The sequence below is a fragment of the Crocuta crocuta genome, unplaced genomic scaffold, assembly GCF_008692635.1.
Source record: "Crocuta crocuta isolate KB4526 unplaced genomic scaffold, BGI_CrCroc_1.0 scaffold44, whole genome shotgun sequence".
In the NCBI taxonomy this organism is placed as follows: Eukaryota; Metazoa; Chordata; class Mammalia; order Carnivora; family Hyaenidae; genus Crocuta; species Crocuta crocuta.
In genome coordinates, this window is record NW_027530179.1 from 6,490,143 (window position 1) to 6,515,133 (window position 24,991).

General features: G+C 54.4%; 1 protein-coding gene and 1 long non-coding RNA gene across 4 annotated transcripts in view; one reads left to right on the forward strand and one right to left on the reverse strand.

The window, feature by feature from the left end:
- The window catches only part of CIMIP3 (ciliary microtubule inner protein 3), a 64,593-nt gene that overhangs the window by 39,309 nt on the left and 293 nt on the right, over nucleotides 1-24,991 (reverse strand). The window contains exons 1-2 of one of the 3 annotated variants that reach the window (XM_077764788.1): nucleotides 24,388-24,450; nucleotides 22,371-22,499 (exon numbers count right to left, since the gene is read on the reverse strand). In XM_077764788.1, coding sequence (XP_077620914.1) covers nucleotides 22,371-22,403 — 33 coding nt within the window. In that variant the 5' untranslated portion in view covers nucleotides 22,404-22,499; nucleotides 24,388-24,450. Of the gene's footprint in view, nucleotides 1-22,370; nucleotides 22,500-24,387; nucleotides 24,451-24,991 lie in introns of those variants that run through there. The other 2 variants (XM_077764789.1, XM_077764787.1) reach the window with 2 other exon arrangements.
- On the forward strand, nucleotides 8,208-10,433 carry LOC144232201 (uncharacterized). The gene is made up of 2 exons (XR_013335330.1): nucleotides 8,208-8,255; nucleotides 8,873-10,433. It is a non-coding gene; the product is annotated as an uncharacterized LOC144232201 (long non-coding RNA).

A 24,991-nucleotide genomic window follows, 5' to 3' on the forward strand; every position in this document is an offset into this window, starting at 1 on the left:
GATGAGAAAAGGGAGCTCACCCCCTGGGTCTGTTTGTCTAGGATTAAGGTTAAAATGAGTTTTGCGTTGCCTGGACACACACCCCTGGAAGGGACAGCGGAGTGAGCCTTTGGGGCTCTGGGGAGCCATTCCTCAGATGGGCTGGCCCCCATCCCCGCAACCGGGTCGGATCACTGGGTTTGAGAGATGTGAAGAACAGGTGTGTGTTGGCCATGTGNGTGTGGGCATGAGTGGGAAGGGGCAGGGCCAGCTGGCGCTTGGAGATGCTGGACAGAGAGGAGGCTGGACTCTGGCACGTGCCCCAAGGGTGGGGAACAGGGGCGGCCATGGTGCCTCGAGCAATGCAGTGAGGCGGTGGGCGTGTCCTGGGACCCCCATGTCTGTGGCGGCGGGCGGGGACCTGAAAAGCCTGACCTCCGCCTACACTGCTGTTCCAAGGCCGCTCATGAAACAGGCTTCCATCCTCTGGTCTTGGGAGTCTAATGCATTTCCAGAGTTCTTGAAGATCGAAGGGGAGCGTGGGCAGTAGTACCTCCAGCCCATAAAATCCACCCATCTCCCTCTTCTATGCATAATCATACTTAAGCACCCAGGGTGACCTAGCAGGTGTTTCTAGGATTCCAGAAATATTTGATTGTTCACAATTTTTTCACCTTTGTGGGAGAGAGGACTGGAAGACCTAACCCTTCAACGAACACTGGCTTCCAGGGTTGGGAATATTATCTCCTCTGATCCTCTGAATGCCCTGCAAAGGAGGAAATATTATCTCCACTTTATAAGCAAAGAACATGGGTGATGTGTAGGAAAGGTAGTCAGGAGGCCGAGGTTTGCACCCTGGGTCTGTTGAGGGATTTGAGATAACATAGCTACAGCTCTTAGTGCCGGCACACAGTAGGCGCATAAGTGATGGTTTGATATTGCTGCCACCGCCGCTCGGCCAAGGTCACACCCCTCTCAAAATTCAGAGCACATATGGAATCTAAGGCCCTTCTATGCCGAGTCGCCATGTCTTTTTTATTTTTCAATTATATTCAAAAGAGTAAACAGAAGCCTCGACCATGGCTTTTGAAGGTCTGGTTTACACCTCATCAAAATCAGAGGGTACATACTTGGTGAAGGTTATTAGACAGTCAGTGGGGTGTGTGTGTGTGTGTGTGTGTGTGCGCGCGCGCGTGCGCGCGCTGCATCTCAGGTCTGGGGAGCCATTCCTCAGATGGGCTGGCCCCCGTCCCCGCAACCGGGTCGGATCACTGGGTTTGAGAGATGTGAAGAACAGGTGTGTGTTGGCCATGTGAATCAAGTAGAGGCAGAAAAAAATTACCAAGAGGCAGACAAAAGATGACGGCTCGAGGTTATTCCCACTTCAGATTTCTCTGAGAATGAGAAGATGAGTTGTTCGTGGCCCCCAAATGGCCAAAGGGTAGAGGTTGCTCGTCGTAACCCAGGTTCTCGTGGATATTTTCAAAACATCTGTCTTGAATCTCCTGTCTTAGACATGGAGCTATTAGGTTATTAAGCCGGGAGCGTTAGCACCACCAGCCCGTCAGTAACAATTTGACTTACTATGTGTCCAGCTTTGCGGGGGGCGGTTCCCATAGGTCATATCCCTGGGCTCCAAGGTCAACCTCATCTCACTGGAGGAACAAGGGGAATATCGAGAGAGCAAACAAAAATCTCCCTTTGAGGGGCTTGGCTGTAGGTTCCTCCGAACAGCATCAGGTCAGTGAGGGCTCCTGGTGACCTTTGTTGGGCTCACATTTAATGGGCTTTCTCTACATGCCGGGAGCCAAGTGCTTCCGGTGTACTGGGTCATGTACCCTCCCACCTGCCCTAGAATAGGTAACTTCTATTTTTATCCCTACCCCATAGGCAGGGAAACTGAGCCACAGCGAGCTCAGCAGCTGGCCCAGTCATACAGCTAGTCGGTGGCAGATCTGGAATTCAAATCCAGACAGTCTGGCCCCAAAGCCAGTGCCCTTCTTAGTCCCATCACCTCTGCCGTCCGCCCCGAGATGCTCGGCTAATCCTTGACGAATGAGAGAGTTTAGAGAAACAAAACATCGAGGGATGGGAGCACCACAGACCTGGGGTTGGTAGTACCGGTGTGTGACTATAGGCAACTTACGAAATATTTCCGAGCCTCAGTGTCCTCATCTGATAAATGGGGATAGCATCTTCTTCATAGAGTGGTGTGACGGAGAGAATGTGTTCAGAGCATAGAGCGAGGAGTATTATTGTTAGCAATGGAGGGTGGGAGCGCAGCCTGACCAAGCATCTGGGATGAACATGAACTCCGTGCGTGGCTCGGAAGGATGGTGGGGAGGGAAGTGTCAGAGCGAGAATGTGAGATGGGTATAACAGGCGAGTAAAAATAAAATAAAAGCTGGCTGGGAAGTATGAGGCCAGGGCATTGAGGGCCTAGGAAGCTACCAATAAAATGCGCCACAGCGCTTCAAAGCACAGGTGTGTGGACTTTGTTGATGTATGGAAATGTGTGTTTGGGGAAAAAAAATAGAATGCAAAACAGTATGTACAAACTGACAGCTGTGTACACATATCATGGTCTGTCAACCTCACAGTCAGAAGGGCATCTGCGGTGCTATAAATATTCCAGTTCACCACTTTTAATTAATTTATTTTCCTGTAAATACCTCATGAAAACCAAGAGTGAATAGGAGACCGGGCTGAGGAATTTGGCTTTTAACTTGTGGACACACATGTGGGCGCAAGGCAGATTCATTTGGTTTGGTTTGTTTTAATTGAGATCGAATTCACGGACAGTCGATTCTCATTATTTACAGATTCTGTATTTGCTAATTCGCCCACTTGCTAAAATGTACTTGGAATGCCCAAAGCAGTACTCAACACACTTGGGACATGTGCACAACTGTGAAAATTTGGAGTTACCTGATGCACACGGTCCCAGCTGAGATTAGACAAGATACTCTGCCTTCGAGCTTCAGCTCTCATACTGTAAATAAGTATCCTTTGCTCTGTAGTGCCGTATTTTTCACATTTCTTTGCTTTTTGTTGATTTCACTATTATTTTTCAAATTTTCTTTTAACATTTATTTATTTTTGAGAGACAGATCATGAACAGAGGAGGGCCAGAGAGAGAGGGACACACAGAATCAGAACCAGGCCCCGGGCCCTGAGCTGTCAGCACAGAGCCCCACGCGGGGCTCGAGCTCATGGAGTGCAACATCATGATCTGAGTTGAAGTCTGACACTTAACCGACAGAGCCACCCCGGTGCCCCAGATTTGGCATTTTCCAATGCAGTGTTTGAAGCAACTTTACGGACCATAATTCGTGCAAATCATAAGACTCACCTGTACACAGGATTCACCCTTTTAAATTAGCCCTTTTATATATTAGTATATTCACAAGGCTATGCAACATCACCATCACTGCTGATTTTCCAGCAGTAAAATGACATCTGAGAGCAGCAAGTTAAGAATTATTTATTTGTCTGTCTTTTCCGGTTCCCTGATCTCTCTGTCCTCTTTCAGAATGCCCAGGAGAACCATGGACTGGCTGTGCCCACCCCCTCTGTCCCAGGAGGCTTCACAGATAAAGAAGTGACAGGTAAGAGGACCCTGGGCTTGGGGCTTGTCCATCTTCCTTTCCTCCTTCCATCTGGCCCACCCCCGCTGGTGATAAAGCTGGAGCCTCCAGGCCTCTTGGCCGCTGGCTACTGCGAGTGGGGGTTGAGGAGAGCCAAGGTTGGCTACGGCCAATTCCAGTGGGGGAGGATGGTGAGGGCCAATGCCAGAGCAGGGTCAAGGGCGGCAGGAAGCGTGCAAAGAAGCCCAGAGTCAGAAGACAGGGCTTTCAATCCCAGCACCCCCTACAGATGAGCTTTGCTCCCTCTGGGCAAATCACTTAACCCCTCGCCGTCTGTGTCTGCAAATGAGCCATGGCAAACCTAATTCCAGTTCTGGAGGAAGCGGCAAAGTACTGGATGGTTGGTCACTTCTTGTCCCTCTGAGGTTCAAAACCCACCAATGACTTCCCATGATGCTCAAAGCAAAGGTTTTGGCCAGGACTCTCCGAACTTGGCCTCATCTGGCCTCCCGGCCTGCTTTCCCTCCCCGTCTCACACTGCTCCGGCCCACCTGCTATCCGGCTGCCCTTCAACACCCACACATTTGCACCCCAGGCTCTCTGCACTGCGGTTCCCTCCACGTCCGCTGCTCTTCCCCCGTACAAGTGTTCAGCCCCCACCTGCCCGTACTCCCTCTGGGCTCAGATGCCAGCTTCTCAGTGAGGCCTCCTCTGGCCACCCTATTCCAAGTGTCCCCCCAGCACCACTGGGCTGTCCCCACACATCACTCATCATCTGACGTGGCAATAGTTCACAGATGTATTGTTCATCCATTGTCTCCTTGTCCCATTAAAATGTAAGCTTCAGGGGCACCTGTGGGGCTCAGCCAATTGAGTGTCCAACTTCAGCTCAGGTCATGATCTCATGGATCGTGAGTTCGAGCCCCCATCAGGCTCTGTGCTGACAGCGCGGGAGCCTGCTTGGGATTCTCTCTCCCTCTCTCTCTGTCCCTACCCTGTTTGCAAACTCTCTCTCAAAATNCGCCTGCAGCTTGGGGGGGGTGGGCAGGGGGTAACGGGCTGGGGACCGGGTCCAAGAAGGGAGGGGTGTGGGCCGCCGGGGCCAGAGGTTCTCAGCATCCGTCTAGCACCCAGGGTTGTCCGTCCAGATCACCTTCTTGCCACACACCTCCATTCCATCCCGCAGGCCAGAATCTGCTCCGGGAGCTCTCTGTGAGGCGGAATGCTGGGTTCTAGACTCGGGATCTCTGGAAAGCGGGAGTTGCTTGCACACAACGTTCCCTCCTACAAGTCTTTCACCCAAAACTTTCTACTGAGAAGGTCTCCAGGCCCCTGACCCACGACTTGCCGCTTTCCTCCCACTTTTCCTGTCTTATAACCTAAAAAGTTAAGTGCAGGTGGTAGTAATCAGAGCGGCCACCATTCATGAAGTGCCTACTGTGGGCCTAGCCCCATGGTAAGCTCCTCACATGTTCTTACATGCATCCTCTCGTGAATCCTCCCAACAGCTTCATGTGGTAAGCATGGACATCGTGCCCATTTTATAGATGATGAGCTTGAGGCTCAGCAAGGCTAGCTAGTGTATCCAAGGTCACACATCTGGTTAAACTGGTAGGGCTGGGATTTGAACCCTGGCCTTTCTGGCTTTGTATCAGCCAAGGCCCCCATGAGAAACAGACGGCACACTCAAAGGGTTTAAGGGAGGGGTGATATGCAGTGGGGTGGGCAAGGTTTGGGGACTGGAGTGGATGCTGACACCCGCCCTGGAGGCCGAGGGAGCGGTGGGGGCTCCTAGATCTCTGAGCTGTGGGATCGGGCTAACCTGACAGGAAAGCAGCCTTTGGCGACTGTGACCCATCAAGAAGGGAGCCGGGGACCAATGCCCTGGCCTCTCTGCGCCCACCCTCTGATCTGCCAGCAGCTCCCATCGGCTGAACCCACTTGGAGCCGGAGGATAAGGCAGCCCCCGGCCCAGGGAAGGGGGCAGTGAAACAGATGCAGAATATTCAGTACAGGCTCCAGAGGCCGTGCCCAGGATAGGCAGGGCCCCCTCCCTGGAAAGGAGGGGCTCACTCCCAGGCCAGCTCAGGAGACCAGAGACATCGCTGCTCCCTCGCTTGGGGTTCGGGAGGAAAGGCATGAAACCGGCCAGTTACTGTCTCGGGTGCCGCCCCACCCTGGCCACACAGACATGGGCAAGGCTGGCTGGCCTCATGGCCCCCCCTTCTTTCATCTCCCTTCTTTCAGGTACCAGCTCACTCGTCAACGGCAACCTCCGACTGTACAGCTCTGTAGGTGACCTAAGGCCCGGGCACTATGGGCAGGACCCGCTCATCCCTNCCCACCTCCACCTCCTTTGCCGGCCCCAGCACCCCCGGCATCTCCACATACAACGGGGACTCGCTTCTTTCCCCCTGGGGGTGTCACCAAGTGGAAATCAGAGGTAGTGCTGAATGGCAGGCAGCCGGACACCCCCAGAACCAGCCCCCCCCAGAGCCCAGCTGAGCCAAAGGGGAGCCTCCTGACGCCTAAGCCAGAGCCCCACCTCACTTTCCCCCGCTCATTCAAGGTGCCTCCCCCAACCCCAGTCAGGACTTCGTCCATCCCAGCTCAGGAAGCACAGGGGACTCCTCCAGAGGAGGAAGGGGCCACCAAGAAAGCCCCCAATCGACTCCCACTGCCTCCCAGCTTCCACATCCGCCCCGCATCCCAGGTCTACCCCGACAGGGCGCCTGAGCCAGACCGCGCAGAGGGGCTCAGGGCTGCAGCCCCGGCCAGCCCCAGGCTGGGCCAGTCCCAGTCCCCAGCTGAGGNCCAGCCCTCTGGCCCCCAAACCCAAACCTAACCCCCCCAGCGCGGAGGACACGGAGGCTTCAGCGCCCGTGGACTGGCGGGATCCCAGCCAGATGGAAAAGCTGCGGAGTGAGCTGGCAGCCTACCTCTGTGGCTCCAGGAGGGAGGACCGATTTGTTGGTCACCGGGCAGGCCCGACAGCGGCTTCTCAGGAAAAGGAGGGCAAGAAGGGCCCCAGCGTGCCGGAGAAAGAGGCTCCCCCCAGCCTGCCGGAGAAGGAGACCCTTCCCAGTGTTCCCGAGAAGGGTCCCTCCAGCCTGCCGGATAAGCCAGCTGCCACCGGCCTGACCCTCCCCCCCGTGGACTATGTCCCCCAAGACGCCCCAGCTCCCAGTGTCCGGCAGATCCGGAGTGAGCTGGAGGCCCGCATCTCCTCATCAGCAGAGAAGGACACCAAGCCCAGTGTAGGGTCTCTGCCGCCCAAACCTCGGCTAGAAGCGGGAAGACCCTTTGAACACAGGGCTGATAATGGCAAATTCGCTAAGCCTGTGGCCAAGAATGTGCTGCCTCCATCCGCCACCCCTCTGCCAACCACACCGCTTCAGTTCAAGGCCACGCCCGTGCCGGCCACACCACCTAAGCCCACACCTGGACCGGGCACACTACCTAAGCCCACTCCTGAACTGGCCACACCACCCAAGGTCACGCCAGGTCCAGCCACACTATCTGCAGCCACAACTGTACCCACCACGTCATCCGAGCTTACAGAGAAAAACCTGGTCCCTGCTGGGCAGTGGGAGAAGCCAAAACCCCAAGAACTTACGGTGCCCCCCCAGACAGAGGCAGAAAGGTACCCCTCAGAGGCCAGCAAGCCTCCTACACTGGGAGCCCTCTCCTCTCCAGCCCTCCCACCAACGAGATCCCCTGGCGGTGAAGAGGCGGCATTTCCCTACAAGCCCCATCGCAGCCAGAAAAGCCCCAGCCACGAGGCTGCTGTGGCAATGGCCCCGCTGACCACGGGTTCGGCCGGAGGGCCGGGGGAACCCGTGGAGGTGAAGGAGCCCCAGGGGCTGCCAGCCAAACCCCCAGCCTCAGCCCCGCCTGCTGATGAACTGCTCAGGCACCCGGTGACCGGGGAGGTGGTGCAGCCAGGCTCCCCGATGGCTCTGCTCCTTGCGGCCAGGCAGAGAGCACAGAAGGGAAGGCCAGGAGGGGCCGCCCTGGGCCGGTCCTCCCTGCCAGGGAGTCTCCGTGGTGGCCAAGGCGGCCAGCCCCAAGCAGGCTCTGACAGCATCTTCCACAAGGAGGGCCGGCCCAACTCCTTCACTGTGGTCCCCAAGTCACCCAAGGAGGCTGAGAAGGACCGCCAGCTGGCCTCCTCAGCACAGCCTACGGTACCCAGTCAGTGGAAGCCCCAGCTCCCCGAGGACCCAGAGGGCGCCGAGCCAAACCACAGACACAACGGGACAAAGGCTGCGGGAAAGCCGGCACGCTCCATCCTCCCCCAGGGCCGCCTGCTGCCCAAATCCTTCTCTTCCCCTCCTTCTCCTTCCTGCAAGAGGGAGGACGATGATGACGAGGGGGAGTTCCACTTTGAGGTCATCCCGCCGCCGCCAGAGTTCAGCAACGACCCACAGCCCCCCGCCCCGGCCATCCAGTATCCGGGGCGCCGGGGATCTCCTCCCCGGAACAACTTCTCAGACTTGGGGCAGGCCTTGGCGCCTCGGGGCTTCTCGCGCTTTCCAGCCGCGGCGCGCGCGGGGGCCGGGGGCCTGGACCGCTTCTCCGGCGGGGGCGGGGGCCGGTCGCTCATCAAGAAGCGCCTGTACGTCGGGGAGCACCAGCGCNATTCAAGGCGCCCGGTGGAGACTACAGCTTCTCCCCTGCGGCCTGCAGGTGAGTTGGGAGTGGGGCGAAGAACGGACCTGGGGTGGGAAGCCAGGAAGGGTCCGCCCTGGGGCCACAGAGAAGCCCACCCGGCCATGGCCACCATGGTGGGGGGCGGGGAAGGGGGGCATTGGGTTGTCTCCTTTCTGGCTCTCGGACAGAGAAAGGAACAGGAGGAGCACTTTACCGTGTTCCCTCTTGCTATCCCCACCAGCTAGCTCCCCCCCTCTTCTGCCTCCTCTCTCCCACCCCCCAGAGGCTCAGGGCTTCAAGCGATGAGTGGTGTGGGTGGAGACCTGAGTGGTCCTTGGGTGTGGGGTTTCCCAACAACACAGAGAAGGATCCAGACCCAGGCTAGGAGTGAAGAGTCCTGCATAGAAGGGTATTAGGCAAGTACTCTGTGGCCCAGCCAAGCCTAGACGGGAGGAGCCCTGTGTCTGTCGAACCAATGCTGTTGGAAGAGGGTCCCACCCTGTCCCCCGGGGCTCATGTGGGCAGACACCATAGCACTGAGACCCGTCTTTCCCTCTTGTGTCTTTCCCTCTCGTGCCCGGAAGGGGATGGGAGGGCTGTTGGTTAACCAGCTGCAGCTATTAACCTCACCTCTGTCTGCTCCCCTACCCCAGGTCTCCCCACAACACCCCCCACTATGGAGGCCCCATCAATACGTTCACCGTGAGGCCCGGGACCCGCCATCCTATCTCCTATGCCTACACGGGGAACCACCGGAAAGCCCCATCCTGAACCCAGGGTGTTCTCAGCTCTACTCCATGGGGTCAGATCTGGGCACTTGTTTTTGCGGGGGTGGGAGGGACGCAGCAGGTGTCAGGCAGCCTGACTTAGACATGCCGGACACAGACGGACGCCGAGTGGGAAGCCGTGGGAAGATCAAGAGTGGGCTTCTGTTTCCCAAAGCGCTGGTGTGGCTGCGGACTGCCTGCACGCGGGGATGGGAGGGGGAAGGAGGGAGGAGAGGAGGAACCTTTAAGGGCCTGGAGCCCGAGTTTCCGCTATCTGGTACGGTTTGCTTTAGCAAGACTTAACTTCAAGCAGTTTTACAAGCGTGGCCTCCAGAGCGGGTCCTAAAAGCAAGGAGTGGGGCACTAACTCTGAATAGGAATCCATCCCAATGGCTGTGATTGTCTGTCCGGTGCTTCCAGAGGGCTGGGGCCCAGCCCCGCCGGGTTAAGGGTGCGGGGCACTACACGCTGAGCTCTTTAACCTCCACCAGTCCACTGTTTGCCACCCCAAGAGGTGATCCCTAGGGTTCCTAGCATAGAACCCACATTGCGGTGGGCCCGGGAATGTGCACATATAACCTGTGGAGCAAGTGCTGGAACAGTTCTTCGCGTTGGCCAGGGGTGGGGCGGCGGGCTTGGTGGCTCGTTCTCCCGGGCCCGGGCCCTTCGCTACAGGGAAGCCTAGCGAGAGACGACTTGGCAAGTACGGGATGGGAGACACAGGATTAAGTCTTGCTTTCCTACTCAGACCCAGGCAGCCATGATTTGGGTGGGGGACTGGGCCCAAGGAGCCAGAAGGCCTGGGAAGCTGGACCCCAAGGCCTCACATGGCCAGAACCCATCTGGGGATTGGGAGGGGCCATCCTACCCAACCACCCCTCCCAATCCCGATGCTACAGACCCCCAATATTATTGAGGCTTCAAAATGAGTAGTGAAGATGCCGGAAGACGGGGAGTGGGAGGCGGCAGAGCTGGGTAGTCCCAGACCCAAGTTCTTGGGACCAGCCAAGGCAGGCTGGCTCGGTAAGGAGGATGGGCAGTGAGTGGCCAACCTCAGAGGAGCAGCGAGACAGCCAGGAAGCAGCACCCTGTGGGTGCACGGCATTGGACACTTTAGGATTTGAGGTCACCAGCCAAGATACAGGTTGTAGGGACAGCAGGGAAGAGACACTTCAGGGAAGGAGAGCATAGGCCCCCTGATGGTGCAGGATCTGGTCACCTGTGTTCAAGAAGCGAACCCCACCACAGACCAGCACTGGCCCCATATGTATGTATGTATTGTCCCTGTACAATGTTTTATAAAAGAGTTCACTGACTTATCTGCTGTGTAAGGTTTGAGGGGTGAGGCGTGGGCTCCCAGCTGCAGTAGGAGGGAAAGGGCTGGCTGTCACTGGGTTTGGGAAATAAACAGGCCAGTGGGTACTGGCCTCAGCTCTGTGGCTATGGATTGATGACTCAGAGCTACCTGGGTGTGAAGAGAGGCTGGGAGGGCTCCGCTGGGGAGGCCTGAGCACCAGGTAGTGCCTGGCCTGGTGAGCCATTTTGCGACACCCACACTTTCTCTTCTGACCCTTAAGTTCTCATGTTCTCAAAGTCCTTCAAGGGGAAGAAGCAGAGCTAAAGTCTGGTGATAACAAATTGTGGCCTTAAGCACATCTCTCTGACTCTCTGAACCTCAGTTTCTTCTTCTGTATAATGGGCATAATGATAGCGCGTTCCTATTAAGGCTGCTGCGGAGATGGGAGACAGTCATGCATTCATTAACAAGTATTTGAGGGACTCCTGGTGGAAAGCTTAGCGTGGATATGCATGACTCCTGCTCATGGCAAGTCTGGTGGAGGAGAGAGGGGACAAAAAGAACACTTAGGAACATTATACATTATAAGCGGCGGGAGGGAAAGGAACAGGGCATGCGAGAATAACCAAAGGGTGGGGAGACCAGAGTGCATTTACTTTAACCCGGTGGTCAGGGAAGGCTTCTCGGCAGCTTGTGTTCCCAGGAGGGGTCTCCCAGGGCTCCCCTACCCTGGGGCTTCCTCCTTCCGCCCTGAGGCCCTCGTCCTGGTGACATAGAGGACAGGGGCCCCTGCTCCCAGTAGGACTTGGGGCTCTGCCTCTGGCTGCTCACCCCTCCCTGATCTTCCTAACTTTTCTCTCCCCTCACCTGACATGGGAGGGGCAGAGGGAAGGGAGAGGGAATCTGGAAGCTCCGTGCTGAGTGCACAGCCCATCACAGGGCTCAATCCCACAGCTGTAAGATCACAACCCGAGCCCACCCATATCTAGTCGGACACTCAATGCACCGAGCCACCCAGGTGCCCCAGGACCCAGACCTCTTCAAAAAGCTGCTGATGCGGAAGGGAAGACAATAGAAATAAAATAAAAGCTGCTCAGAGCTCTGGATCCTCACCCCAGAGAGATGCTCCCTACATGCATTTTACACATGATTTAAAGCAAGCCATAGACGCCCTCCAAATAAGGCTCCATGAATTTCACCCCTGAAAACCCCTGATGTAGCGGCAGTCATGGAAACCAGCAATACTTGACCTCGACCGTTTGAAAAGTTCTTTCGTCCTCTGTGTATCCACAATCTTCTAAATACGTGTTGGGTTTGTCGGGCTCCTAATTCCACTGTGTCAGTGAGAAAATTAAGGATCCAAGAAGAAAAAGGAGTGGCTCAGAATAGCCCACCTGACTCCAAACTGTGAACTTCATTACAGCCGCCTCCCTTCCGGCGGCATCCGCTCACCACTCATTCTCCCATCAGGCCACCCTGCAAACCTTATGTCTTTCGAGCAGAGCAGAGGGTGGGAGGGCCTGAGGAGTGTACAGTTAACTCTGGTGCCGGAAAAAGTTAATTGGCATGGGTGGCACAGGTGTTCCTGGATCAGGTTGGCCGCACCTTGGTTTCTGGAACCTGCCAGCTGCTACCTGGGTGTGGCCAGAACCCCACCTCTCCTGTGAGGCCTGGAGCAGCAGCAAGACGAGTCCCAGGGCAGGCTGTGCTGGGAGCCCGGGGCCTGTGGTCAGCAATGCATGAAAGCCGGCTCTCCCCAGGGCCCCACTTCCTTACAGGGAGAGGCTTCGCTCACTCCTGGCGGAAGCTGTAGGATAGAGGTGACTTGGGACCGGCGGGTGCGAGAGAGAGGCCACCTCCATGCCGGGTGGTCGGGCAGCCCTGCCCGCTCACCCCACCTGCCTACGCGCCGGCAGCCCATGGCCGCTCTTGTCTCCACAGCTCAGAGGCAATGCCGGCGTGCCATCATCAGGTGTCCAGGCTGGGTGGCCGCTGACACCAGGCAGAGAACCTGGGCCTCCTCCTTCTAAAGCCCCAGGAGTGGCTGCCTAGCTGCTGCAGATCCGGTGTGGGGCCTCTGGGTATATTTTTAGCCAGGAGGGTGAGAGATGGCGCACTTCTGGGAGAGGGGTAGAGACCAAGATGGTGCTTGCAAATGTTCGCTCATTTACGTGAGGAATCCCACGGTCCCCTGCCAATTCTCAGAAGCCCTAGAAGCTTCCTTCACATTTGGCACAGAGGAGCCATGCCCCACTTCCCTCCTGGAGAACCATTCTCTGACCTTCTACAGAATGTGCTCTTATGGGTTTCTCTGTCTTCAGGCTGGCTCCCTTCCTCCACCCATGTATCTCAGCACCCTGACCTTGACCTCCAGCTGGCCTTCGCTATAGTTTCTTCTTCGGAAGACTGAGCGCCTCTGCAGCAGAGGTCCCCATTTCCAACATCAAATTGCCCCCCGGGCATTTCTATGTGGATGCCTGGCCTGCCATTCAAATTCCGCCTTTTCAAAGGGATTATTTTCCCCTCCCTTCCAATCGGGAGACCAGAGAGGCCAGGCCTATGGCCCCGCTATCCCTAAATACAGATTCCAGCTTTGCTGCTTCTGCCCTCGGCTTCCTCAGGCTGACTCCAGATTCAATCAGAGCTCCCGCAGAAAGCCCCTCCCAGCCCTGCCCTGCTCAGAGCTGCTTCCCTCCACAGTTCTGCACCCACTTCCCTCGGCTGGCTCTGGCTCGTTCTCATCCTCCAGGCTCAACTCAGACGTCCCTCACCCCCTAGGCCACATCAGCTCCTCCTAAAGGCTCCCAGGGCCCCATAGTCCCTTCACATTGGCATGACCCGCCCCACATCTCCCTCCCCCTGCAGACGGTAAGCTTCAAAATGTGAGGACTGCTTGCCTTTTTCATCACGGTATCCCTGGCATCTGGTACTATTTCTAGCACTAGCAGATACGAATTGTATGTTTGTTGAATACATGTGGTATTTAATCAAATACTGTCAAGCACTGTTTAAGTTCCTTGAGGGCAAAGGCCAGATCTCCCATGGACTAGTGACTGCATAACTGTCTGGTTCCTGCATGTGAGTAACCTGGCCTAATGCTGAGGTTCTCGGGGTGGCACAAAGTTATGGTTTTAGAGATGGGTGTCTTGGGTTTCAAAGGTATCCAGATGCCTTGGGGCGGCTTCTGCCTGATAGACTGAGGCACTCTACCCGCTACATGGAGACAGGAAGAGGGGCGCCTGGGTGGCTCAGTCAGTTGTGTCTGCTTTTGGCTCAGGTCATGATCTCGTGGTTTGTGAGTTCGAGCCCCACATTGGGCTCACTGCTGTCAGTACAGAGCCAGCTTTGGATCCTCTGTCTCCCTCTCTCTCTCAAAAATAAATAAACCTGGGGCACCTGGGTGGCTCAGTCGGTTAAGCGTCTGAGCTCGGCTCAGGTCATGATCTCCCATGTCATGGGTTCAAGCCCCACATTGGGCTCTGTGCTGACAGCTCAGAGCCTGGAGTCTGCTTCGGATTCTGTGTCTCATTCTCCACCCCCCCCCAAAACTATGCTCTGTCTCTCAAAAATAAGTAAACATTAAAAAAATAAATCTTTGGGGGAAAAAAGAATTCTATAAGTAGAGACAGGAAGAACTTGGGGGGGGGGTTTATTCTACCAGGTGAGGCTGTTCTGGTCCTTAAAAAGGGCCAGGGTGCAGGATGTCAGGCCATCCTCTCTGCAAGTGGGCCAGCCTCCTGAAGCTGCCAACTCCAGCTATCCAAAGGGCTCTGGCTCTGTGTTTACTCATCTTCTGATCTTTAGTCCCCTGTAGTATTATTTGGACTTGCAGCCTATTCCACCCGTGTAACAGGGACCAAGGGGAAAGGTTCTGCCCAGTGTGGGCCAGAGAATGAGAAGGAACAGCACTTGTTCGCTGCCTCCCCCCCCCCCCCCCCCNCCCTCCCTCAAGAGGAAAGCCTTACAGTCTCAGGTCTTGTCTTCCTTCGACAGCCAGCTGCCGGCACAGGGTACTCAAGGTCTGGGAGGGATCCAAGATCAGAGTGGGGACCCAGCAGCCTCGCTGTTTTCAGTTTCTTCCACTTATGTGTTACTAACATCCTTAACCCCAGTGCTACTCTGATAGGTGAGGCCCGGCCAGCCCTCTCTGCGGGACGCTCCCTACTCATTCTCCAGAACTAGATTCACTGAGGTGCATCTTCCACACACTGGGCCTCCCCATTTCTTTCTCCTTTCCTCATGGCCGAGGTGTATCTCCTGCCACTCCCTGTCATCGTTACCTATTTTCTGAGCTACTCAAAGAGGATTTGGTAGGCTTCTGTGCTCGTTCTCTCTCTCTCTCTCTTTCTGTCTCTCCCCTACTTAATCTGTTTAGGCTCAAAACTTTCCAGCATTTGTTCCAAATACTGAAGGCTAACACAGAAGTCAATCAATTGCATTCAAGATTGCTGGGGGGGGGGGCTCCTCAGTACAAGCCGGAGAGCCAAGCAAAAGGCTCACAGTGGAGTTCAGGACACACACACACGCACACACACACACACACACCCCACACACACACACCAGGAATATAAAGCAGAAGAAGACAAAGTCCTTGCACCCAGAGAGCTGGGTGGCCAAACAGAGCAGGTGACCCCATGGCCTAACATTGTGGGTGGCCCCTCTTGCTGGCCTGGGACCAGGTCATCAAGGCTGCCCTCAGCTCTGTGACCCCAGCGGGAGCACATGGATAAGCTGCCAGAGGAAGGAGGCCCCCATTTGTTTATTTTTTCCTACAGAGTGTCCTACACTCAAAGCCCTGGTAAGGAGTACCTGTTATCACTGACTCAAACACACACGCTGCAGTTGTCTTTTGGTGACCTCCCTTGGCCATTGAAAGCTGCCCTAGACATTCACTTTAACCTGGTTTCTCCAGGGAGAGTGGAGGGGAGTGAGAAGAGGACATCTGTGGAACTGGCCCTGGTGTCCAGCACGGCCTTCCTTGTTCGTGCGAGTAGCCCTGAAGCCCTGTGTGGGAGATCTTTACGCGTTCACACTGCTGGCTGTGACCAGCAGGTGGCGCTGTGCTCACAGGCGCCTGACCTCCAGCCTGGCGGGTGGTCGGAGCTCAGATCCAGACTGAGCTGAGGTGGATCTGGCTCCTAGGATCCAGGCTCAGAGCTAGGTGCTAGTGGTACCCCAGTAATTCTCAAACCCGAGCGTGCATCAGCAGGCCTGGAGGACTTGTCAAAACACAGATTCCTAGAACTTGTTCCCAGAGCTCTCGATTCAATGGGTTTGGGATGGGGCCCGAGAATTCACATTTCAAACAAGTTCCCCGGGTGGGGCTGCCAGTCCCCACGGCCCCGGGGACCACACTTCGGGACCTGTTGCTGTATAATATCCCATTTAATCCTCTCTCCCCACTCTGGGTTGACAGTACCACTCCCAACATACCAAGGAAGAATCTAAAGTCCCGACAGGCCAAGTGACCTAGCCTTGATCTCACGGCTGGGGCATCATGGCCAGGGTGGACGTAACCATGACTCTCTGGATTCTGCCTGCCTACCCTTGTCCCAGGAGGGCAGTGAAAGAGAGCAGGCTTGGGATAAGCAGGGTACCGGGGGCGGGCATGGGGCATTATTACACTGGGACTAATTCCTCAGGTGTCCACAGTGATTTAAAAGCAAGTTAGGGGCACCTGGGTGGCTCAGTTGGTTATGCCTCTGACTTCGGCTCTGGTCATGACCTCTCTGTTTGTGAGTTCCGGCTGCAAGTCAGGCTCTGTGCTGACAGCTCTGAGCCTGGAGTCTGCTTCCGATTCTGTGTCTCCCTCTCTCTCCTCCTCTGCTCACACTCTCTCTCAAAAATAAATAAACATTAACAATGTAAAAACACTTTAGCTTTGGAGCGCCTGGGTGGCTCAGTTGGTTGAGCCTCCAGCTTTGGTCCAGGTCATGATCTCCCGGTTGGTGAGTTCGAGCTCTGCTGCTCTCAGCACAGAGCCCACTTTGGATCCTCTATCCCTCTCTCTCTGCCCCTCCCCTGCTTGTGCTATCTCTCTCTCTCTCTCTCTCTCTCCCTCCCAAAAATAAATAAACATTTTTTAAAAAAAGCACTTTTGCTTCTATTTAAATCTAGTCTCACAATATTGGCCAATAAGCACTCTCCCCCATGGAGGCTGTGTGTCCCCACCCCACCCCACCCGCTTCCGTTTTCAGGACTGAAGTTCGTTCAGATGAGTCCCTCCCTGGGAACAGTCCTTTCCACCAGAGAACTATCACATCTGCTCTGTGGGGGCAGCCCATATTCCCTGTTGGAGGCGTCCCACCCCCCAACTCAGGACAACTCTGAAGGGTCACCCTACCTCCAGGACTTCTGATGGCCTCTGTCTCCAGCAAGCTCAGACAGCCCAGCTTCTCCCCTGCTTTCCCCCACTGGTGTGCGTCCTGAAGGCACGCTCCAATAAACTGCACACAAAATCTCCATCTCCCAGGGAACCTGTCCTACAACGACTCATCGTGTACTGTTCCAAGCATTTACATGTGTGATTTCGTGTGAATTTCCCAACAGCCCCAGGAGGCAGGTATTTTTGTTATCCTCAGTTTGCGGATGAGAAGCAGAGGAACAGAAAGGTTAAGTAGCTTGCCCAAGGTCACAGAGCTAGCAAGCAGGCAGGGCCAGGATCCCTGTGCAGGTGGTCAGACTCCAGAGCTCCGAAGTATTACACAACACTGTCTTCCAGAACATTCCTGTGGTCTAGCTTCAGGGAAGTTAAACACAAGGGACAGCTGAAGATACACTCTGATTTGAGGGGAGGAAGATCTCTGGTGTCCCCAGTTCTTTTCCACCAGCCTCTCGCCGGTGCCTGGACACACGCTGCCTTGGTGCATGAATCTTAGCTCAGGCGTTTTCATCTGGGGCACTTTTGCTCCCCAGAGGGCACTTGGCAATGGCTGGACACTTTTGGGTGTCAGACCTGGGGGAACTGTAAGGGCATTTAGTAGATGGAAGTCAGGGATGCTAATACACAGGGCAGCCTGCTCCCCCCACCCCCGATCGAGCTCCAAGTGTCGGGTTGAGAAACCCTGCAATCTGCATTAAAGCCTGGTCTCCCAGAAGTCCCAGTGAGAGTAGGCTTTGGTCAAGGTGACCGGAGCTACTTCAGCCTGAGGGTAGACGGAGGGTTTGGAGGGCAAACCTCCTAGCCTGCAATCCTTGAAGAACACGTATTATCCCTAGTTGACAGGTGAGGAAAATGGAGCATCAGGAGGGCACAGGAGTAGTGAGAAGAGAGGAATCTGAGGGCCCTGAAGACTTGCCCTTTCCCTCCTTCATAAGTTAGCAATGGGCCAGCTCAGCAGGCCCAGGTTGGTTCAAGGAAAGATCACAAGGCTACAGGACGCCACCTGGTCCACTCATTCTTCACCTTTGACCTTCCTCCTGCCACTCTGTCCCTTACCTATCCCTGCTGGCCCACACTGTATGCCTTAACATGCCAATGCCACTCCTGCCTCAGGGCCTTTGCACTTGCTATTCCTTCATCACTGAACAGTTTCTTCCAGCTATCTGGTCTCAACCCAAATGTTACCCTCTTGGAGAGGTCAGGCCTCCCCTCACTGCTGCATCATAGGGCAATACCCTACCCTCTCCGTATTCTCATTACCTTGCTTTATTTTTTCCTCAGTACTTATCACCATCTACTATATAATACATTTATTTGTTTATCCTCTTCTCCCTTATCTCTACACTGATTTGCTTAATTCCCTTCCTGCTGGTCCTGTTTTTTAAATTAAAAATTTTTTTATCGTTTATTGTGTCTGATATCAACTGTCTCCAACCCAGTGTGGAATAAAAAGCAGTACATAAAGGAACTAGCTCATGATCACATGAACCATTCATTAGACTAATCCTGCTAATATTTTTCTACCAAGATTTCCAAACAGCAAAGTGGAACAAACAGGCATGCCATTCCACCTCCTCGAGCTTTAGGGCAGGAGCCTGAAGCTGCCACTAAATTTCTTGGGGCGCCTGGGTGACTCGGTTAAGCGTCCAACTTCGGCTTGGATCATAATCTTGCAGCTTGTGAGTTTGAGCCCCGCATTGGGCTCTGTGCTGACAGCTCAGAGCCTGGAGCCTGTTTTGGATTCTGTGTCTCCCTCTCTCTCTAACTCTCCTCATGCTCGGTCTCTCTCTCTCAAAAATAAATAAGCCTTAAAAACAAAAACAAAACCAAGAAAAAGAAGGAAGGTTTAGCTTATACTGGATATCTTCTTCTACCTTTTGAGTTTTGTACTGTGTCCACTTATCTTTTTTTTTTTAAAAGCCACTTTTTAAAAAATTTTTATTTAAGGAGAGCGAGCATGAGTGGTGGAGAGGGGCAGAGGGAGAGAGAAGAGAATTCCAAGCAGGCTCCGTGCTCAGCGCAGATCCTGACGCAGGGCTCCATCCAACAACCTGAGCCAAAATCAAGAGCTGTACGCTCAACTTCCTGAGCCACCCAGGTGCTCCATAAATATTTAAATAGTAGCTGGCACATAGTAAGCACTATAGAAGTACAAGTTATTGCCACTAGTATTTGAAAATCATGTAAAATTATTTCGAGGGCAGGGAAGTTGGGAGGGAAGAGAGAGCAGAGCTCGGGCTGCGGGGGCGGGGTGGGGAGGCCCGGTCAGGGTGGAGGGGTTGGAGACGAGGCTGCAAGGAGAGCTACAGGGTGCTCCTGAGAGCTCAGGAGGGATGCAGGCCTCTCTCGTACAAGCTGGGGACGCACTCCCTGGCAAGATCCCAGGGCTTCCAGAACATTCCATGGAGCCAGAGGAACACTGCAGGGGAGACCACGAGACCTCGTACATTCGGGCCTCTGAGAGAAGAAACTGAGTCCTTCAGAGGACACGACAGGATTAGCCTTGGGCTCCTCGAGGACGGGGTCCACATGCTGTGGGTTGGCTCAACGACTTCCCAGAGGGCTGCTGCTGGCCTTGTCATCTGGGCGATCAAGAGAGGGCCCAGGCCCAGGAGGCACTGTCTCTGACAAGCTTGAGGGGACAGCGTCCTGCATCAGCAAGGGTTCAAAGGAGTAGAAAACTCGGGCTTACTTACATGTGTGTCTTTTCTGACCTTTTTTGTTCTCCTGGAGACTGGCCAATTTTGGAGCACTGGCCAACTTTAGCTTAGGTCAATGTCTAATCATTCTCGAGAAGGTACCCGGCCCCAGAAACCTGGGGAAGGGGGAAGAGACACTGCTTTGGTAATCCTATTTGCATTTGTAGGGGAGGACAGTCAAGGAAGGGGGCAGCTTCTGGCCTTGGGGAGGGATGGGACATGCAGCTGAGGCAGCAGCTAGGACGGTTTACGTGGAGCACCCCTGCCTCGGAGGATGCAGAATTTCAGCGAGAACTCTCACTTCACCCCTGTGCATGCACACCAGGACAGTTCGTAAATTGCAAGGACCTGCAGGTGTCAGGGGCGGTGGAGAAAGCTGGGTTCCAGAGAACATCTTGGGTCCCCCCTCAGCAAGGATGTCGTGCTGGGAACACTATTCAAAATCCGCCATGGAGGGGCGCCTGGGTGGCTCGGTTGGTTGAGTGTCCTACTTCCGGCTCAGGTCATGATCTCGTGGTCTGTGAGTTGGAGCCCCACATCGAGCTCGCTGCTGTCAGCGTAGAGCCCGCTTCGGATCCAATGTCCCCCCCCCCCCCCATCCCTCCCCTGTTCACACACACTCTCTTTCTCAAAAATAAATTAAACATTAAAAAAAAAAAAACCCACCAAAATCCACCATGGAAGAGTTTACCTCTGCCATAATAGAAATGGAAACGAAAGCTATTCTAAAATACCATTTTTCACATAGGTTGGCAAAAGATCAGAAGTTTGATCACACACATTGTGTTGATCAGGGTGTAAGGAAGTGGGCTCGTTTTCCCTGGAGGGAGGGTAAAATGGCACAATGCCTGTGGGAGGGCATTTGGCAAATAGCTACCAACATGTCAGATGTATACTGTGGGCTAGGAACGCCACCTCTAGGAAGTTCAATGACAGCAATCCCGGCAAAATGACATCATGCCATCGCAGCACTGGTTGTTGGAGATACTCTCAATTTCCCTAAATAAATGGTTATAAATTAGAAGGAGACACATAGTGGGACACTCTGCAGCCATAGAAACAAATAAGGACGGCTCTCTATGAACCTATATGGAATGAATTCCAAGAGATACTAAGTGTGTGTGTGTGGGGGGGACAAATGCAGAAAAGTGGACAGCGTGTGCAAGCATCTGTGTAAAGAAGGGAAAGACGCGTGTCTGGATTTGGTTGATGTGCACGGAGATTGCTGGAAGACACCTCAGATGCTGGAATTACAGGCTGCCGGTTGGGAGGGGGCCTGGTGTCCTGGAAGGCTCTCGTCCCCTTCAGGCCCCGCCCAGCCTGCGGCTCGTGGAGGCAGGCAGTGGTCAGGAGGGAGCAGGGCTTGAAGCCCATTTAGCCATTCCGGAGTTTGGGGGCCTTACCCTAGTTCTTTAACCTCTAAGCCTCTGTTTCCTCTTCTGGTAAGCAGCAAGAACGATGGTGCTATTAATAAATGAGGTGAGGGGCGCCTGGGTGGCTTAGTCGGTTGAGCGTCCGACTTTCGCTTAGGTCATGATCTCGCCGTTCGTGGGTTCGAGCCCCGCGTCGGGCTCTGTGCTGACTGGGAGCTCAGAGCCTGGAGCCTGTTTCAGGCTGTGACTCCCTGTCTCTCTGACCCTCCCCTGCTCACGCTGTCTCTCTCTCTCTCCTAGAAATAAATAAAACATTAAAAAATTAAAAAAATTTAAAAAAAATAAATGAGGTGAGACTCGTGTAAGCAGGGAGAATAATTGTACCACCTCATCAGGCCAGTGGGAGGGTGCACAGACTAATCTAGGGGAAGAGCCTAGCATGGTGCCCGGCATGTAGCAGGTGCTCTGTTGGTGGATTTGTCCCCCCAATACATCTTGGCTTCTCATTGGCACGCTGACCATTACTCTTGTAAAACAGCAATGTACAGGACCCTTACAGGATCAAAATATCGAGACCAAGGAGGCCCTTAGGGTCCATCTTTAACCTTTGTTTCTACACTCAGTCTCATGACTCCCTCCTATGTCGTGATCTCTGTTCTCTCTGCCTGAAATGTCCTTCCTTCCTTTGCTTGGCTTGGCCAACTTTACGGGTCAGCTCCCATGTCACCCTCTCCGGAAAGTCTCAGCCAGGAAGGCGTTTGTGATGCCAGAGCGCCTGGGGTGCCCCTCTGTGGGGTACCCTCACAGCACATAGTGATGCAATTCCTGATTCTGGCTGCTACCCACACACTTCCTCGCTTTAATAAAACGAACAGGAAAAGATACTCAAGTCCACGCAAATAAAACAACAGCAAGACACAATCTCCCACCTCTTGGATTGGTGAACTAAACCCAACTGGTTTTGATACACAGGAAGTGGAATTGTAAGAGGTAGGCATGGAGGCGAGCGCGTAAATGGCCAGGACGCACGAGGCAACCAAGGACCCCTGTCCACATTTGGCAGGTGCGCTCGGCGAAAGGACATTCGCGCCAACCTGCTCCCTGCATCGGAGTGCAATAGTAGAAGGCTGGAGACTCCCTACAGGTCCGTCCCCTGGGAGCTGGTTGAATAAGCTACCATAGAGCCTCACTATGAAACACCAGGCAAGCAAAAAAGAAGCAGAACAAAGAAACTTTTTATTACTAATGCGGAACCATTGCCAAATGATACACTGAGAAGTGCCGGAGAAAGCATGGATAGTTTATATAGTATCCACCACAGGGTAAAAAGAGGAGAGAGCATATACAAGCAGTTGCCTTTGAAACACAGACTATTTCTGGAAGAATACGTAAGATAATATGGATACTAACATACTGGTAGCCTCCAGGGAAGAGAACTGGGAGTCTGGGAAACAAGGAAAGAAGGAGATGCTTAGTCATGACTTAGATCTTTTTTCTGTCTTGTGAATTTTATCCTGTGTACATCTATTATCTATTCAAAAGTAAAGAAAATGACTTTTTTAGGAAAGAAGGAACAGCTAGCAATAGAATGGAGGTGAGGCTAAGCCACTCATAACGGGAGGAGGTAAAATACCTTGAACGTGTCTTCAGAAGTGAGAATATCCATGGGAAATCTTTCCCCTCGGGCCGGCTGTCCCCTCAACTTGCACCTGGACGCTGGGAGCTGACGTTCAGAGAATTAAAAACTAGTTTCAGTATGAGCCTGAGTAAAACAGAAGAATGATAAACCCACAATCAGTGGTCGAAGAAAATTCATAAATGAATGCATAATGAAGTCCTAAGGGAATTGAATTAGAATTTGGGGCCCCAGGGCTCTTCCATGATGGCAAATAACGACTCAGCTCATGCCTCTGATACCCAGGGCACAATCAGTCCTAAGAGCCTCTGAGCCTCCTGACCCTCCTATTTCAAAGCCTCACCCATCATCAGGACTCACTGGGTAAATGTGCTGGAGAAGGGCCCCTTCCACCCCCAGACCCCACCAGTTCAAATGACCCCTTTCCTGGGGCAGTAGTGGTATAGAGCAAACAGACACATTCCCAAACCCAACCTGGTGAGCTGGGGCACCAATGCCACCGAATAGACCTCTGCCAGATTTACAAGGGAGAAGACTGGTGACAGCTGACACCAAACCATCCTCAAAAGACATTAAGGGAGGGACATAAAAGCCTCGGGGGCTGTGCAGGGGCTGGCTGGCGGGGCTTTGGGGATCGCGGGTACTTGAGCCCCTAAGTGCTCTCAGGCAGGGTCACCTGCCCTCCCACCCTCCCTCAGGCCACCTGGGCTCTCCCCTGTCCCTTACTCACCTCTTCCAGAAGCTTCCCTTGCCAACCCCACCCCATCCGGGCAGTCATCAGCCCTCAAGTCTGACCCTCTCCTGACGTTCCTCCATCTTGAGAAGTGAAGTTCAACAGGTTCTCGTGTTTCTTTGTCTCCCTGACTACAGTGTGAGCGCCCTGGGGGAAGGGAGTTCCTGGGTGTTTGTCTCCTACCTCCCTGGGTACAGGATTCCGACCGCAGGGAGAGATCACGCTCAGCCTTGTTGGCTCTCCAGAACTAACATTCCCTCCAGTTTGGGGGGCGCTGCTATCCCTGCGGGTGAATCATGTTTGTTCAATGCCAAACTTTGCAACACTAATGGAAGACAAGGAGTCTCATGCCCCTCCAGTGCCCAGAGTGATCCTGACACTCGCTCTCTACCCATCTTTGAATAATACCCAAAGCCTTTACTCCGGCCCAGGAGGCCCGTACACCTCCCCAGCCCCTCTCCCTTCTGCAGCACACACCCCTCACTGCCCCGGGGCACGCACACTCCTGCCTCAGAGCCTGTGTGCTGGCCTTTCCCTCTCCCCGGAATGCTTTTCCACTTGGCCTGGCCTCATGGAAGCGTTCAGGGCCCTGCTCAGACAGCTTTCCTTCGCCACTCTTTCTAAAACAACCATCCCTGAGGCGCCTGGGTGGCTCAGTCTGTTGAGTGTTGGATTCAGGCTCAGGTCAGGATCTCGCAGTCTGGTGCGTGGGTTCGAGCCCCGCAGTGGGCTCACTGCTGTCAGCCCAGAGCCCGCTTCAGATCCCCACCTCTCTGTCCCTCCCCTGCTCACATGCGCGCTCTCTCTCAAAAATAAATAAAATGTGGGGAAAAAAACCCAAAACCCCAGCTACCTCTTCAGCACCTAGCTCTTCTCATCTGCTCCACCAGATCCACTCACCCTGCGCTGTGTGCCCTGGGAGGCTGGCCCTCTGGCTTCCACCTTCCATTGGGCAGACTGCAAGTTTGGAGGGAGGAGCCTGGGGTCAGGCTATTAATTCCCCAGCCGCGCCTTCCCCTGCAGGGCCGCTCTGTGTGTGATCGGGAACCCCAATGACCTAAGGCCTCAGCTCTTGGCAGAAGGAGCCACACAGGCCTCTCTCCGGGTTCTGGTAACTGCTCTCCCCAGCCCCTCCCCCATTCCGTGTTACCCAGGTTAGTGTTTCCCTGTCCTTCGCCCACAGTGTTGGAGGTAATCCCTCTGTGAAATCTTCCTGAAACCACCCACAGCACACTATCGCTTCCCTTCCAGGCCCCCACGTCCCCCGCCCCCCCACCTTACCTGCCTCTTGTTTGTGAGCCGTCTGTCCCACAACTAGACCGTAATGTCAGAGGAGGCAGTGACTTTGCCAACTCTGTGCTGTGCCCCCATGTCTGTCTCCGCCCCCTGCACACAGTAGGTAGCTCAGTTACTGTTTGTTGAACAACTGCACAAGGAAAGGGAGGATCAATATAATCTGGAGGGAGGATGTGGAGGCTAGAAGGACAGGCAAGATTTTAGGAGGTGGTGGGCAGGAAAAGAGCACGAATGAAGACCCAGCGCACAGCAGGGGTGAGACCGGCCGTCTTTCTGCACAATCTCTAACGCTTTCAGGTTTGTTTCCTTCCCGCTGGAATGGATTCCGGGGGGCAGGGGCCACGTCTCTCTTGTTCACTGTGGTATCTTTAGAGCCTGGCACAGTGCCTGGCCTACATGCAAGGCCCTGGGTCCGCATTTGTTGCATGAACGAAAGAGGTACGAGTTATCCAAAAGACGCAATGAACTGGCATAGGACCTGGGAGGCCGGATGGGGCAGGCTGGACTTGGGGTGAGGGGCGGGGTAGGGAAGAGCTGCGAGTTGTCCCGCAGGGAGGGACAGGGCTTGTAGGAAGGCCGGCAGGGGACG